This window comes from Onychostruthus taczanowskii, unplaced genomic scaffold (genome assembly GCF_017590055.1).
Source record: "Onychostruthus taczanowskii isolate IOZ18803 unplaced genomic scaffold, ASM1759005v1 scaffold80, whole genome shotgun sequence".
Lineage (NCBI taxonomy): Eukaryota > Metazoa > Chordata > Aves > Passeriformes > Passeridae > Onychostruthus > Onychostruthus taczanowskii.
In genome coordinates, this window is record NW_024505893.1 from 282122 (window position 1) to 299421 (window position 17300).

General features: G+C 50.6%; 1 protein-coding gene across 1 annotated transcript; it reads right to left on the reverse strand.

Moving 5' to 3' along the window:
- Positions 1-241: 241 nt before the first annotated feature.
- Positions 242-16114, reverse strand: TTL (tubulin tyrosine ligase). Its single transcript, XM_041424054.1, has 7 exons — positions 15721-16114; positions 12098-12176; positions 10185-10417; positions 6949-7084; positions 6589-6858; positions 5514-5657; positions 242-3292 (listed from the first exon to the last, which is right to left on the reverse strand). The coding sequence occupies exons 1-7, from the start codon at positions 15875-15877 to the stop codon at positions 3175-3177; spliced, it is 1137 nt and encodes a 378-aa protein (XP_041279988.1). The 5' UTR covers positions 15878-16114; the 3' UTR covers positions 242-3174.
- Between the last annotated feature and the right edge of the window lie 1186 nt (positions 16115-17300).

A 17300-nucleotide genomic window follows, 5' to 3' on the forward strand; every position in this document is an offset into this window, starting at 1 on the left:
CTCCCGGTCGCCCTGTGCATCCGCGTCACCCGTGTCCCACCCCCCGCTCAGCCACGTGCGCCTCCGGAACAGGAGGCCGGACATCCACCCGTGCCCGTCACTCTCCGCCGCTTCCGCACGCCTGGAATCCCGAACAGCCGCGCTGCTCCCCAGCTCCCATCGCAGCCGGGAGGGCGTGAGGCCAGCTGCCGGGGTCCTGGCACCCCAGGGACCCGCTGCCCCAAGGAAACACGGCAGGCCGTGGGGTTTGCATGTTTTAATGATGGATCAGGAGATGTGGATAGATGTGAGCTCCGCGGAGAGCCGGGAGCTCGGGCATTCCCCAGCCCCACATGCACATGCTGGCGTGAGAGCAGCTGGACACGCGATGCCGAGCCGGCCGCGTACCCCGCATCCTCTCAACACCAGGGATTCCCAAGGGCTGCCACAGCACACACGGTCATGGAGCACGATTATGAACGGCACAGCGTTGCTCTCCCGGGAGAGAGCTGCGCGTGGAGAACAAGAAATGCTGGGAGCAGGGACATGCAAGCAGTCCTGAAGGACACTGGTCACAGTCACCTGGATGAAATCGGCGTTTGAGCCTTTCTTAGACTTCTCCGGCGTTCTCCACGGACTGTGGGCGGCCACCAGATTTCAGCAGAAGCACAACATGACTAACTCGTATGGAACAAGCCACGTGGGAGTTACCTGAAACCCAGAGTCCAGTGGGACCAGACCCTGCTGGACAACGCAGCCGGAACACCTGGGCCAGAAGTTCTTCATGGATGACATGAAGGGATACAGCTAAGACTAGAGACATTCTGTGGTATGGTAGGTGTCTTCTGGAAACCCAGCAGTATCCTGGGTGAAAGCTCAGGAAATAGAGTAAGACCTTTTCTATTGACCTTTTAGCTGAAATAAACTAGAAAACATTTATTGTTGTATATTCCTAAAAAAAGAAACAAACAAAAGTCTCACAGGGGCTTGTGAGCATCACTTGCAAGGTGCACCCATGGCTGCAATGCCCAGCCTCAGCCACACACACATCCTCTACTCCACCTCGTAGCTAGAATTTTGGGCAAAACTTTAGGCACTGTGCTCTCTGTCCTTTATCATTTACCTTCTGTGCTTTACTTTGGGGGACACTTTGAGAGAAGGTGGAAAATATACATTTTACTCCCGAGGATGTTGCTTATTCCTGAAAAATTCAGCAAACAGAGGATTCAAGTGTCCCTGAAACACTACCTCCCCCAAGCCCAGCTGGAAAGGCAGGGTATGAATAGCTGCATCATCTGTAGTTGTGGCTCTACCACCAAGCATTATCTAAATTTCCCTTTTGAGGAGAAGGATGGGTGTAGCACCCCAGAATATGAGCATTTCTTGGTTCATTGTGATGGGGAAAATTTTCTGTTCTTGTCTGCCCTAGTGTTTATGAGAGCTCAGCTGTCACCTCAGACACATCCTGGATGAGAGCAAAGTGAGATCTTCCCACTGCTGGGCAAAAACCATGCAGTTTTTAAGCTCAGCTATGCTAACATGAAAATGTCAATGGAGATGTGGTGAACTTTGCAAGTTGAGTAACAACCCTTAAGAGCCTACATTTTACCTTGGTGAGTTACCACCACATTTCACCTGGACTGCAGTGAAGATCTGACCCCTGTGTGCTATCTTAAGGTTAGAAAACCCAAACAATCCTTCCTCCCCACACCCTTCTCCCTGCTTATCACCCAGCCCCTTCCTGTCAGGACTGTCTGCTGCATGAAGAACTCTGAAATCTTCACCACAAGCAGAGATGAGTACACCAAAATGCTAGGTTCTTCTGAAGAGGGCAGAAATTCCATTGCTGATTCACTTCCCATTACATGCAGGCAGCTTGTAATCTCCACAATGTCTTCTTTTTTGTTTGTTATGGGGAATAGGAACTGGTTTCTTTCCCTGACCACCTTTCCCTGCCAGAGGGATGTGCTGGGCTCACACTGCGAATTCAGATACACTTCACAAGGTGGGACACAAGACAGGGATTTAGGTTATACCTGAAGCAGATGTTAGCTCTGAAATACAGAGACCTCAAGGAATCTAACCTCTCCTTCCCCCCAAAGCACCTGATTTCCCAGATGTGTGGCAAACAGGAATGTCTCTCCTGGTCTACAAAACTTCACCCACCTCACCCCTAGCTAAGATCAAGTTGTGGACTGTGTTCAGGGCAGAAGATTACAGTATTTATCAAAGAGACGAGAATAAAACAGGCTGGATCAAATGGGATTTGGGTAGAAAGACTTCAGGTCCAAGCCTCAAGTAAATCATGAAGGGGAAATCTGAGAGAAGAGCCTAAATTCATTGCAGTGGCTCAGAAGAAACCGGGATCAGGTTTCTGCTACTTGCAACACTCAGCACACAAGTGATGCTAGAAATCCTACAGCCTGCCGGTGAGCTCCGAGGGGGTCCCTCTGCCTCCTTTAAGCAGAATCCAACTGCCTCAGACTGGGACCATCACTGATTCAAATCTCAGTAGGAAAAGGGATAGCTATAAAGAAAGAAAGTCGCCTTCCTTGCTTGGGTTAATTCACCACCTGCAGTTCAGCACCCTTTACCAGCCATTGCCTGGGTGTTCAGCCAAGCAGCTTGGAAAATGACCTAAGGAAACTGACTTCTTGGTGTTCCTGGTTTTAGGCACCAGGAGAGCTTGCTCCTTTCTATGTAACAGAGCAGGAACAAAGGAAAGGAGTCACCTATTTGGAGCCGAGCTAAGGCACTAATGATGCAGTAGGTGAGGAAAGGATAAACACAGCGGGAGGAGGACAACTCCATCGTTCTCTCCACTCAATTCCCTTAAAAAACCCAATGTTGTCTCTATAGAAAAGGAGGAGCTAATACAGCATTACAGTATCCCTGCTGGGGTTTCATTTTAAGGTTGTTCTGTTGTACTCCCAGAGAGATTTGTTTCAGGTATCAAAGTCACAGGAGCTGTTTCTAAAGTGGATTTTGGTGAATGCAGGCAGAGATATCTGAGCAGCTCTGGCTCATCACAGCTCTGTGAGGATGCCTGTTTTGTTGTTTTTCCCTGTGGTCTCCCAGAAAATATGAAGCCTGTCTCTATCACTTTTTGGCATGTTACTGAGATAAGCCACCCAGCTGTGCTGACCCGAGGGGTGCAGTCTCTCCCTGTTCACAGCGGTGGCACTTGTGTCATCATCACAGCTTGATGAAGATCGAGGATGACTGGCTCATCTTCTGCCCGGTGTCATTGAGGGGGAAAACGCTGGAGATGGCTACATCCACAATTCCTTGGCAGAGCTCTGCATACAGCTTCCTAAGAGATGAGAGAGAGATAATCAGATACCCAGGCAGGACAAACCAGGAGATGCCTAGCCAATTTTTATGTAGAAATGCATTTTCCCAGCAAGATTTACAAGATCCTATTCCCATTACAAGGAGTTTCAGGGTGGCAAATAGCGGGAGAGCACTATCTCTTCCACCTTCTCCATGTTTATGCCAACAAATATCTTCTTTTTCCATGGTGATAATTCCCAATATTGCTCCCTTTCACAAAGAACCACAAAACCCATTATCTATGTTTACAGTCAGAGGCTCTGGACCCTCAGGCCCCAGACCTGAGTCTCCACAAGATGCAAAGGGGCAGAAAACATCCCAGGGCTCCCTGTACCAGCCTTCCAACTCAGGGAGTTGGGATTTACTGCACCAGACACAGATCACACAGGAATGTGCCCCAGAGGGGCTGCTCTGATGCATTCCTGGTTTGATGAAATGCTGTGTTGGGGTGCAGCTCAGGGGCTTCACAGGACCCTCAGACATGTGGGATGTGTTTCACCATGGCACAGCTCATGCACAGCAGGATTAGGGAGAAGAGAGATAAGGTGTTTGAGTTAACAACAGCTTCATTTTCTGCTGGAAGAAATGCATGTGTAACCTCCCTGAATGTGCTGCCATCTGGCACATATTTAGTACCAAACCTGTTTTTCCCAGGATTAACTATGTCTTTTACTCCATGCCACTGGGCCTGTGTGACAGTGAGATGTTTTTTCAGCTCCTGGGAATGTTATTACTTACAGCAGCCTTTTTTTTCCTCTTTAAATGGGAGCTATGTGATACAAGTGCTACAAATAAAAATAACGCTGGACAGGAGAAGTCACAAAGACCCAAAACCTACCTCAGCTGCTTTCAATCTTCCAAGTGCCAAACAAAGCCTTTGCTCTTCCAAGAGGCACAAAACAAGGCACTGCTGTCATCCAACTCCACCCAGCAATAGCCAAATTCTACCCATCCAGCAAGACAAGGAGGTGCAAGGCAGTCATTGCACCATGATGCACATTGTGAACAGGGCACCCTGGACAGAAAGCTCCCCAAGCTCTAGCCCTGAAAAAGCTGCTGAACAGGCTGTCTGGTAGGTTTGACCTGCATTTTTTGTCTACTGTTAGTGATGATCTAACCTAATTTAATCAACATCTAATCTGATCAAATTCTAATGCAGCGATGTACAGCCTGTTCTGTTTTGCTGGGGTTTTTAAAAATATGATACAAATGCTCACTTAGCAAAAATTTCTGGTCTCTTGCAGCTGTCTCAGTCATGTAATACAGCACCTCCTGCTGTGCCTACACAGAGATGTTCATGGCCAGGGCTGTTTGGCTGTTCCAGCCTCCCTGTGGCTGCTGGAAGAAGCCATAACCCGATCTCTGTGATACCAAAAGGGTTAATTCAATTTTTACTGTGCCTGTGAACTCTTAGCAGAGAAACAAGGCATGCAAAATCTGCTTTCCCAGCAAGAATGCCTGGAAGGTAAGACAACATCTGGCTCAGGAATGCAGGCACAGCCAAAACAAGGACTTAATCTGGGAACCTGGGGAGGGTTTTTTGGTAATGGGCAAATTGTAACATGCATGTAGTGACTGTATATAAACAAGACACTTGTAAAATCACATGGACACATAAGGTCAGGAGTTATCCCCTGTGTGATTTGAATAAATGATGCTCTTCTTAACAAAAAATTGGTGTTGAGTCTGTGTTCCTTAGGTTTTCAGAGATTTGGTAACAAATCTCTGCAGCATCCACAGTGTGCTCTGTGGTCCTGCTGCCTACAAATTTAGTCACTCACTTCCAGCTGCTGCCCTTAATGCTACTCATTTAACATGTGCTGATATAAAGAGCAGTCACCAGCGGCCCCCCAACAGAGACTGAGAAACAATCTGATTCCCAAAACATTAAATCTGCAAACATAACTTCAACCCAAAAGTAATAAAAGTGACCAAAGTTATATTCAAACCCATTTGTTCAAAACCCCAGGTTAGTGCCCCATCCTACATGGGAAAGAAGCTGGGGGATACCAAACACAGCGACAAGAGTAATGAACCCAAACTGACTGGCACTCGGAGCAGTGTCCAGTGTTAGCCTGGAAAACTCCCTCACCATTCACTTTCTTTCACCTTTTTCACTTGGAGCTGGGACATAGCCATGTTGTGGGTGAGGCATGTGAATGGTGGCATCACAAGGGTGTTCCAGAAACTGATTTACTCACTGGGCACATGCTGGGGCCCCATTGACTTCTATTAGCCAGACCTTCAGCTCCTCATCCACCATGAAGTCAAAGCCAAAGAGCTGGAAGCTCTGGTAGTGAAGATGCTTCGTGCTGATTGCAGGCTCTATACACATAAGGCAGCTTCTGTGAAGGGAGAAACAGGAACTCAGGGTTAAGGCTGCTGTGGACACATTAAGCACGAGGGGTTGCCCTGGAAATCTTCCAAATTACAAGTTTTGTCCAACACATGCCATGGTAACCAGGTCCATGCACGTGGGATCCTGTGACTATGAAAATCCATGTGGGGACACCCCTGAGTTAACTCACAAAGAGCTGGAGAGCATCAAGCATCCTCCCTCACCACTGGGCCAGGCAAGCTGAAAAACATGATGTGCAATGCCACAAAGGGCCGCAGCAGGTCCCCAGGGAACTGCCACTGGATGTTCATTTGCCTTCAAGTCCCTCAAATATTATGCTACATCTTTTTTAGTGCAATTAACAGCAATGGGGTACTGGCAAAGCAAATTCCTTCATGAAGGACTGCTTTGTCAAGATCTGGATTCTCTGCAGCACTGAGATCTCTCTCCAGGCACTTTCTATGCCCAGGAAGGAACTGGCTCTTGTGGACTGAGTAAGATGACCCAGGCAACAGCCATGTGCTGCTGCTGGCTGATGGTGGGGGAAGCATCCAGAGTCTGTACACTTGAGTTCATCTTCACTTCCCCTCTATCACCTTTAAGCCTTTCTTAACCTCAGCCTCTCCCAGCCCTGTCTTTTGACCTGCTCTCTTCCCTTTTCACTCTGTCCTTCTCCAGCCACAGCTGGCAAATCACAGAGACATGGACACATACCATTGAGACAACAGCACTTACGGGTATGTGTCCATGTCTCTGTGATTTGCACTTACAGAGGTGCCTTCTCACTGAGCAGTGACATGGGGGTTTTCATGGCCTTATCCTAAATTTCTGCAATTGAAACCCCTTCCTTCTTTGTCTGTCTGCTTCCCCAGCTGTGTCCATACATACTCCCTGTTCCTGAAGGGTTTTGCTCTCCTCAGCAGCAGGCAGCTGGCTACCTTATTATGTGTTTGATTTGCAGTAAGATGCTATTCTCAAGCGTTGTGTTCAGGGCATCCATCAGATACTGGTTGAACTCCTCGAAGAACATTTCATTCCCTTCCTCATACCGCCCGTAGTTTTTGGAATATTCCTTCTGAATGCAGTGATTGGTCAAGTGGCAGGTTTTGTCCTGGAAATTAGCACTGTTATATGGTTCGGAAGAGGTCCGCAGGACACCCTCTCTGTAGAGGTAGATATTATATTGATGATCCACGAGAACCCAGCTCCTGGGGGACATGAGAACAAACTAGTCGCAGTAGCTCTCAAAGAAACAGCATGAACAAGAAAACTGGTATTACACAGGCAGAAAAGGTTACCTGATGTCAAACTTGCGATGCCCTGGCTCTAAAAGCAGAGGATTCTCCAGGTATTTCTGAATCACGTGCACTTGTCCCTGCTCATCGATGAAGTCCAGGAGCTCTGTAGCCTCTGAAGAAATCAGGATCCCTTCCCCTAGCACAGAAAGTTGAAGACAAAATTAGGTAGAGGATATTTCTACCTTTGTTGGAGCTTTTTCAGGCCCCAAGTGTCTCATTAGCCCAAAAAGTGACATGCAAGAACCTGTGGCACCAGGGTCAAACAGTGTCCAAGCAATGCCACAGTCACTCCATGGGAATCAATCTGTGGAGGGATCTCTTCCTTGCCATGCCACGGGCCTCTGGCTCCCCAGAAACCAGGCTTGATGCAAATGGGAATTAAGGGGATCTGACAGGGCATGGCCTGCCTGGGGCATGTCTGTAGGGGGTGCCTGTCGAGGTGTGAGGAGATGCACAGCAGGCAGGGACCTGGGCAAGCAGTGAGGCAGCTGCTTGGCTTGGGGGCATTCTGGTTTCTTTTACATATTTTTTTTCCTTCCTATCTAGGCTTGGCAGGGGTAAGCTTGGGGGCATTCTGGTTTCTTTCACATATTTTTTTTTTTTCCTTCCTATTGAGGAAGGATAGGCAGGGGTAGGAGGATGTGGTGCTTGTATTTGGCACTTAACAAATTTGGTTTTGTTTTCCCCTGGTTTTCAGCAGTTTAGAGAGAACAGGGAGTTTGGCACATTTTCTGTAAAGATTTTTGCCTTTCTTTTTTATTTGGGGAGGGAGGTTTGTGGGGTTTCTCATCCCAGACTCAAGACTTACTTTCCCTGTCTGGCTTCTCTAGCTGCCAGAGGCAGTCACAAATGCACACTTGTGCAGTGTTGCCCTGCTCAGTGAATCCATTTAAGTTATTACAAAAATCATTGCTGAATAAGGAAAAGTACTATTTTAAATTGTTCATCCGTGTACTCAGTGTTCCTGCTGTGGAAGCTCTTCATTAAAAAAATGAACTGTGCCATTTAAACACTCCCACATTTTGGCTGAAGCTGTCACTGTTCATCTCTTGCAAGAGTCCAAATAGCAGACTTCTGCTGCAGAGCACTGGAGACCATTTTCCTTCTGGGATTTCATAAAGGAATGGCATGGTGCCAGGAGGGATAAGCCAGATCAGGTAAAGTTATCAAACCCTCCTCTGGCACTATGCCCATTCTTGAGGTATTAGTTTTCTGGACTAAACCCAATTACTTAGTCTTAATTTTGTGCTCATTGTTTTTGAGGAAATACTGTGCAAAAAAAACCCCCACTCTTCAAGGGGGCACCAAAGGGATAACAGAGGTTTGCAGCACAGGCAGGGTTTGACAGGATCATCCAATGAAAAATGCTCCTAGCTGTGATTTCTGAAGGTTGGTGCCAGCACAGCCCTGCAGGTACTCCCACTACTCCATCCTCTGCTCAGCTTTCCAGCCCTACTGTCCTCCCATTCATCCCAGCACACTCCACTCAAAGGAAGTCTGAAATTAAAGTATCTTACCCATGATTTATGCAGGGGGCAAGATTTTTTAGTCTCCTGATCAGAGCAGAGCAAGGCACAACCTTGCACTGGCACAGCTTCAGGCTGTGCACTGGGGAAAAGAGGGAAACAACATCCCTAAGCCAGCAAAGCTGCTGCAGTGGGGAGATCAGCAGGCACCTGTTCCACACTGGACAGATGGCAAACCCAGGGGAGGCTCAGTTTGACCGTGCACCCAGGCAGCAACCCAGTAAGGCAGCAAAGCAGCTTATGTGGGGCAGCTGTCAAACAAAACCTCCAGCCACACTAGCAAACCCTTAAAACATTTGAGTCAGGGCATCCTAAACCTTGGATTTTCCTGTTCCTGATGGATGACTAAGCTTCTGTTAGACCTGTCCCAAGACAAGGGCTGTGCCTGAGCTGTATCTTTCTTGGTAATTAGCATGAACAAGCTTTCTTCTTCATCAGAAGTGATCCCCAGATGTATAAAACTTCCCTCTAGAAGATTACCATGAGACTCTGCTTTCAACTTTAATTTGCAGCAGCACAGTGATGAATACAAAAGGCTACTCTGCTTTAGTGCAGAAAAGATGGCATCACATGTGCACAAAGCATCTGAAGACTCTGAACCTGCTCAGCCTGGAGCAGACCACAGCAACTGCCTTTCCCAATGCCCAGATGGATTTTTTTGCCAGTTTACCACACAGAAACACATTCTGACACTAGCATAACAAAAGGATTCATCTCCCCTTCGTTCCTGATGAAAATAGGGATACTCTTCCAATTCTTCTTGGTGACACAGCTCAGAGAGCAGAACAGAGAGGGAAGCTGGTGTAAAGGACAGTTTTATTGTGCAGTCTCCCTGCAGCCAGCTCTGGCTTTTGCATTCTCTTTTTTGCAAGGCTGCATGCAAAGTGACTCTGCAAACATGAGTAATACATGTGGGCTTGTTCTCTCTGAAAAGACCAGGTCCTTCCTCAGGCTGGGCTCTGGTGCACACACAGCAAGGTAAGTTTTTAAACACAGCCATTCTAATAATGTGCCCATGATAACACCATAACTGACAGAGAGCACACAGTTACCAAAGCACTGCATTTACAGCTGTGCCCAGCTATCTCATAGCTTGTTATTTCTGCAGTGATGGAATGACCCTGGAACAAGGAAGGACACATTATCACTTGGGTATCTGCTGTCCTGTTCAGATTAAATGGACAGACAGAGACTGCATTGATTGTCTTTGCTCTGGTACCTTCCCCTGAGGCTTGGGTAAAATTGTGACATACTGAGCTCGTGGCTGCTCAGTGTGACTGTTGGCAGGCCACTGGCACCAGGCACATGAGTCTGGTTAAAAGACAAGCAGGATTTCCACCCAGGAGAAGGCAAGTTAAGCTGCAGCATGGGGAACTGGGCTCCTTGCCCTTGAAGTCTACTGTCCTGCCTGCTGACTGCCTCCCTGTATCCCGTTCTGCTCCCTCTAACCTGCTCTCCACATTCCCCTCACTTGCTGGTCCCTGCTGCCTTCTCCCCACAGCACATTCCCACATTCTGAGGTGCATGTGTGGAGGAGTGGAGGCCCTTTCCCTACTGTGCATGTCCTAGGCAGCACGTGAACACCACACTGCTTGTCTGGCATGGTCAGTGAAGCCCTTGACAGAGAGACCACACATCAGCTCGGCTCAGCCAAACCCTCTGACCCTACAGATGACAATGAGAAACAGCTCCTGGTGCTGGAGAATGAACCTTTGGCACCAGCTGAGGACTTGGCTATCCACACGTTGCCTTCTTTGCCTTCCCGCCGCCTGTTGTAAGCTGCCAGGAACACTTCCCGCTCGTCTGTCCTTGAGTTGTTGATGAGATGGCGAATTCCGTTCTGTGCTGGAGCCACTGGGGTCTTCAAGTTTGTTGGGTAAATCACATAAGACTCAGGGAACCACGTGCAGGACTCCGATAGCTCAGGGCTTGTCTTGATTAGCCTGGGTGAAGAGAGACAGGCTGTTAATCTCCAGAGTGTCCCCACCTGCACGGGGCTTATTTAATAAGGAAAAATCATCATTAACTGGGTCTTTTGCTTGATGATGAATGGCAGCTTACGGATAGTCTATGCTGTTTTCCTCAGACCCTTGAAATTAGGGTTTTCCTAAAGATATCATGGCAAGCTCACAGCAAAGCACTACTCTTTGAACCAGAACCTACATGCTTTCATTAAACATTTTACTGACACCGTGGATATCACAAAACTAACAGCTGAGAAGTTTCCATGTAAATAAAGCTGGTGGTGCATTCCCTGCATCTTCTCTCCACAAGGGAACTGAGGAGGTATTTTTGCTGACACAGCTCAGGGCAGGAAGGATGCTGTGATCACAGCTGGAAAAAGGAAAGTCAGAGCAGTAATGCTCTCTGTGCTGGTGCTTAGCCTTTGGTCCCATTCCCACTGAGATCGGACCTGCTGTTCCAGCTGTGTATGAAGACCGCTGGGAAGCCACAGAAAGCAAGGGCACCATCACATGTTTCACATCCCAAGATGTCTGGAATTCCTCGGGCACATCTCTCCTACCAGTAATGTCTGGAGACAGCAGCAAATTCCTGTTAGCAGAGCTCAGGCCTGTTACCTTTCAAAGTCAAGGGAGCTGCCTGCCTCTCCAAATGCCTGTACTTTGCTTAAAGCCAAAAGTAGAGTTCATGAGGTGCTGACTCTCTGTGCATTTGTGCCTCTCTGTTGAGATGGCAGTGAGTCAGTGGCACTTTGGGAGCCCTGAGGAATGTCATTTGTTGTCCTTTGTGGGTTAAGTAGCTTGATGCATGGTTGACCCTACAGTTAAAAAGGTCAGCCAAGCTTCAGGATATAAAAACAGGTTTCAGCACTCCAGGTAACAGGCTAAAGAGGAATTCATCTGAGGAGTACTCTAAGTGCTTGTTTAAAAATACTCTGCCACTTTCTGACAAACACCATCACCACTGCCAGGAAGGTAACTGGGAAGAGGCTCTTTGCAGAGGAAGGAGAGGCCTTGGATCAGCACACAAAATCTGCAGGACTGCATTAGTGAGAGGCAGCACAGACTGTAATGGGCAATCAAATTGCTGAAGGAGACCAAGAGCTCTGACATAAAGACACTCTAGTGGGAGCAGAGTTTGCACAGGGACAGGGTTATTTACCATGAAAGTTCATCCACATCTCCCCAGGAGACCCTGGCATGGCAGGTCATGCAGAAATAACTCCCAGAGCTCTTCCTGGAGATGTCTCCAAGCATTTGTTTGACCAACAAATCTGATTAGCTAAAGGCACATTAGTGTCTCTTCTCTGTATGAAACAGAGAATAAAAGGAGAAGGTTTTAATTAAATGTCTACAAGGGAAAAAGAGCAGATTCGTTTGGGTTTCTTTTCCCTTTTGATTCGGCTCTAATCTGATTCAATACACTCTATGGTTTCAAGTAGATACGACTCAGTGGAAATGGCATTTCCCCCGAGGTTACAGAGAGCCCTTTGTGCACACAAACAGCTCTAGAGACCAGCCCAGGAGTCTGAAGGCAGCACATGCCAGGACACTCCCAGGGCAGCTGCTGTGTGAAACACCCTCCAAACAGGTTCAACACTCAACAAGGGTTAGAAGAGAAGCTTCTGCCAAGCCCATCTAACATTTCAGTGAATTTCTTACTTCACCAGAGATGCTTTGCGGCACAGCTTGTCTGCTCCCCTGTAGTAATTCACCAGCTGCACAAGTCCAGGTTCATGGCCTAAGAAGGGGAAACAGAGGTCAGACAAACTCCTCAATGGATAAAGGCAAAACAGCTGCTTGGTGCAAAGGACCTGTGCAGTAGGGGAAAAAAAAGGAGGCTGTTTCCTTGCCCTGCATTACAGAAACAGGTTGTAAACTGGTACTGGTTCCTGTGGTTTCTTTCACTGAGTTACAAAAACCCATGCAATCTGACACATCCATCTTGCAAAGGAAAATAATTTTTTCCTAATTCACACTGGGAACTGGCAGGTGTTCTCCCTCTGCTGGTGTAAGCTTTTAAGAACCACAATTTCAGTTACTCTTAAATACAGATGGAGGATGCAGGGAAACACACCCTGACACAAAGATCACAGCTTAGCAAAGGGCCTTTTTCCTCTGTCATGTACAGCATGATTCCCTCTTGGGTCTGGTACCACAAAACACTGGGAAACACTGAAAGACTTGGAGTGTTGCTTCTTTCTAGCAGTGTGCAACAAGACCTGTTGGATACCTGAGGTGAGAAGGAACCTCTGGGAGTCTCTGCTCCAACCTCTTGTCCAAAGTCTGAGTATCTCTAAAGACAGATACTGACTTCTTTAAGTCCTTGTCCCAGTGCCTGGCTGCCAACCTCTGTCCCCTTGACTATCCTGGTAGCCCTTCCTATAGTAACTCCATATGTTTAAGCCTTTCTTGCACTGGAAAGTCCCAAACTGGCCCCAGTATCCAGCTGTGGCCCCAGCACTGACCGAGTGCTGCCTCCTTACCAACACTGGGCTCCACACCACAGCCTGCCTGCCTTCACCTTTTCACAGCACAGAAACACCTGTGCTCAGCTGGAAGCTCTCTGAGAGGGACCAGAATCCTGAAAAAGGATTTAGGGTTTTACTTATCCTCCTTGGTGTTTGCCTGGGAAAATGGCCTGGAGCAAACATTACCTTAAACACCAGGCAGCTGCAAGATCACAGAGAGTGAATATCTATTTTCAGCCTGAAAGTCACTTCCCTGACCTGGGTCACTTTTATTCACAAATCTTTAAATACAAGATAGCTGAAAACCATCCTGCAGAAAAGATCTGTAACTTCAGGCACTTCAAGGTGCAGCCAGCACAGGCAGGTTTTTTTACTGAAAAGAAAATAACAAAACCCCACAAATTTTCTTCTGTTTCCAGTTTATCCTGGGGAGAGGCATCCTCACTGGGCTCCTGAGCATTGCCACGGAGCAGTGGGCTGCCACAGAGAGTTGGGTGGCCAGCAAAGAGGGACCACAAGGCAGGAAGGGAAACTTCTGGGGCATGTTGTCAGGTCTGTAGCATGCATTTTAGGGGGACTGAAAAGCTGCCAAGTCACTGACCAAAGTGGCAATCCTCTCCTGGCCAGCAGAGCATAGAGCCCTGCATGCCCTGCTACATGAGGCCTCTGCAGCCTCTTCCTCCTTTCCATCCCCTCAGCACAAACTGCTTTTCTCCTAGATGAGGACACAGCTTAAGGGTACAATCCCCCAGGAATTAGGTTATCAGTGAGAGCTACAGAGGTCCCTGCAGCTGGGCAGAAGCAGTGGTGCATGTTGAGAGTCCCCACTTCTCTCTATGATCCAGCTTAGGCCCTGAGTAATGCAAATCCCTCCATTTCCCTGAATTAATGTCTGCTTCCACTGAGTACAGCCCTTAGGAAAACCAAGCCAGCTTTGATGCAACAGTTGCTCAGGAAGACGAACCAAAGAAGATAGAGCTTTTTGAAAAATGCACCAAAATAACCATGTTATTTTTGGTCTGACTCTACTGATTTCAGGCAACCAGTTCCTGCTACAGGAGGATGGTTTAAAGATGCCAGTGCCAAAACACGGCCCCTCTCCATGGGTTATAGACGTGCCTTGGCTGTGACAAATGGTTTGAGTTTTTAGGCATCCCATGGCAACACATACTGAAGGGCTCAGGGAAGCCCTTCCATCACCCCAGGACACTTTTAGAGGATGGAAGGGGTTAGTTAGAGATGGCCACAAGCCCACCACAGCCAGATGTGCTGTGCATGCCCACTCTCAAGGAACTGCATTTGCTCTGCAATGAGGCCTGATGGTCACAGGTCCTCCATGCTGGGCAAGTTAAAGCACAGGTCTGCCTGCTGTGCCTGCTGCCAGCACATGTGAGCATCCTCACTGCCTGAGCCTCTCCCGGTGCTTCCCTGCCCGCTGCAGACACCCCGACACCAGGAGGTGACCAGATGGCACTGCCGTGTGATGGGGACTTTCCACTCACAAATGTGGAGGAGGCAAGGGAGAGGTGCTGGAACTGGTGACTTGCAAATTGTTAAGAGCAGTCAGAGATGGGTCTCTGCTGCAAGAAAAGGGCTGCAAAGCCATCTTGCACCAGAGCTGCTGGAGTGAGGGGGCTCTGCCTCTTCTGATGTTTCTGCAGCCAGAAGCAGTGCTGCAAAATCACCCCAGAAAGAAAGAAACCAGGGCCAAGATGACAGTGCAGCCCTGCTCCCTGCCACGCCCTGCAACACTGCCAGTGTCTGGCTTGGCTCTGCTGCTTGTGGGCACTCTCCCTCCCTGCTCCTGGGCTCTGCACCATCCAGCGGGGCAGAGGGCCAGGGCGGCTGTGCCATGGGACAGCAGCGAGCATGGCAGGCAGGGGACAAACCTACACAGGGCAGCTCCCAGAGCCCTGTGTGGTGGCAGGGTGACAGTGGGGGCCAGGCAGCAGGGGAAAAGGTGGTGGGGCAGGGGTTGTAGGGGGCCCTACACACCCAGAGCCTCTGGAATTACCCACGCCCTGCTCCAGGCAGGGACAGTACTGTCACCCTCAGCAAGCCCTGCAGAGGCACAACCCCACCAGCCTCAGCTCTGGAGTGAAGGTTTGAACGTGCCTGGCTTAGACCTGTTCCACCTCCTGTCTCAAGCAGCAGAAACAGCCCCATACCACGACAGCTCAGCTCCACAGTGTCCCTGCCCAGCAGCAGGCAGGGGAGGACACGGGAACCACCGCGACCCCACAAAGGCACGCTGCATGTCTGAGTCCCCCCGCAGTGCTGCAAAGGCCCCAAGGGCACTGCTGCAGGGCAGGGAACGCAGTCCTGGGCTGTACCCAGAGGGGGCCGGCATCCTGAGCTCTGCCGCATGTCATGGGGGGGTCTCCGGGTGACGCTTGTGCCACCCCCCGCCTTTCCCACTGCTTCACCACACCACAGGCCTCAAGCTGGGCGGGGTGTTTGGGGGGAGCCCGGTGTAATCACTCTCCGGGAGCTCGGGAAGAGGCTCCTTCGAGCGCTGGCTGGCGTCAGCAGGGCCCGCAGAGAGCCGGCTGCACGGAAACCCCGCGGTGCCCGAGCTTTGTTTGGGCGCCGGAGGCCGGGGCGGCCGCCGAGCCGCGGGGACAGCGACAGGGGCAGGGCGGGGAGCGGGGCCGGCGGGCACCGCCTCCCGAACCGCGGGGGCTCCGCCGGGGCGCGGCCCGCCCGTGCCCGCAGCGGCGGCGGCAGGCTGCGGAGACCCGCGGGGACACCGGGGACGGGAGGGCACAGCCGCCGGCACGGACCGGAGGGGAGCAGGGAGCGCCGGGACCTTACCCAGCCTGCCGAAGGGAAGCCGGTTCCTCTCGCCCAGCATCAGGTTGAAGCGGGGGTTGTCCCTGCGGAGGCGCCGCCACTGCCCGCTGGCCAGCAGCAGCCGGCTCACCTCGGTGTACACGCTGCTGCCCTCGTCCCGCACCACGAAGGTGTACATGGCGGCGGGGCGGGGGGAAGGGGCTCCCCGCCCTACCCCCGGCAGCTCATGGGGCCCCGCCGCAGCCCAGGCAGGGCCCTGCGCGGCCGGCGCCGCCCGGCCCGGCTCCGCATGGCCGGGGCCGCCGCCCCCGCGCACCGCCCGAGAGTCGGCCCAGGCGGGGCTGACCCGGAACCAGAACCGCCCTCCTGATCCCGAGCCCGATCCCACTCCTGCTGCCGCTCCTCCCCGCCCCGTTACGCCGTGCAGCCGCCGGGGCGGGGCCGTGCGCCCGCTGGGGGCCGGGCCAGCCTCTCCGCGGTGTGACAGCGCCGGGATCTGCCACCGGCCGCGGTCTGTCAGCGGCGGGATCTGTCACCGGCCGGGTTCTGTCACCGGCCGGGTTCTATCACCGGCCGGGTTCTGTCACCGGCCGGGGTCTGTCACCGGCGGGATCTGTCACCGGCCGGGTTCTATCACCGGCGGGATCTGTCATCGGCGGGATCTGTTACCGGCGGGATCTGTCACCGCCCGGGGTCTGTCACTGGCCGGGGTCTGTCACCGGCCGGGATCTGTCACCGGCCGGGATCTGTCACCGGCCGGGTCTGTCACCGGCCGGATTCTGTCACCGCCCGGATTCTGTCACCGCCCGGGGTCTGTCACCGGCCGGGATCTGTCACAGCCCGGGGTCTGTCACCGGCCGGGGTCTGTCACCGGCCCCGCCGCTCCCCGGTGTGACACCGGCCGGGGTGTCCCCTGTCACCCAGCACAGGCTCGGTGCCTGCAGGCTCGGGTCCCCTCCGCGCTCAGGGCCCCTGGGGGTGCTCGCCCCCAGCCCTGGGTGTCGGTGCTGTCCCAGGTGCAGCTCAGCTCTGAGCCAGTAGATCTCCTCCTTCCTAACCCATTTGACTCTTCCAATCACTTCTTGTCTTCTACATCACTGCCTAATTTCATCTTTATGGTTATGGAAATATCTTCTTTGTAACCATCACTTCTGTCTTCCTCACAAACAAACCTGCAGCAGACCAAAGGTATCTCACAAATTTAAAACCTGGAAGTCAGATTTCCTCCCCAGAACAGATCAGGTTTGTCTTAACAAACCTATCAGTAATGAAAATTCTGAGGTTTTGAATTGGTTAATGTCCTGTTTTTCCTACAGACACTGTATGAGTAATGACATCAGCATTGCATACTCTAGCTGGTTGCTATAAATCATTATATATTTCCAAGAAATAAAGAACATTTTGCTTAAGGAAACACAGATAGGTCATGACCTGCACATTGCCTTTTCTTTTTCTGACAGCACAAGGTGAGGTGTTAAGTGATTCATGGATGGAAAAAAAATCAATTAAAAAATAGCTGCTGTCATAGCAGCTAAAAAAAATTTCTCCAGCCAGCTTATTTCTACTAGGAGGTGCTCTTGGACCTGGGATTGGATGTGCCT

What these genes read in the sequence shown, in the direction of transcription:
- TTL (XM_041424054.1), bottom strand. Translation starts at nt 15,877, where the DNA reads ATGTACACCTTCGTGGTGCGGGACGAGGGCAGCAGCGTGTACACCGAG. An exon ending in CGCAAAGCATCTCTGGTGAA is followed by an intron (nt 10,418 to 12,097) that starts GTAAGAAATTCA and finishes CTCTTCACCCAG; the next exon opens with GCTAATCAAGACAAGCCCTG. An exon ending in GGGGCCCCAGCATGTGCCCA is followed by an intron (nt 3,293 to 5,513) that starts GTGAGTAAATCA and finishes CTCATCTCTTAG; the next exon opens with GAAGCTGTATGCAGAGCTCT.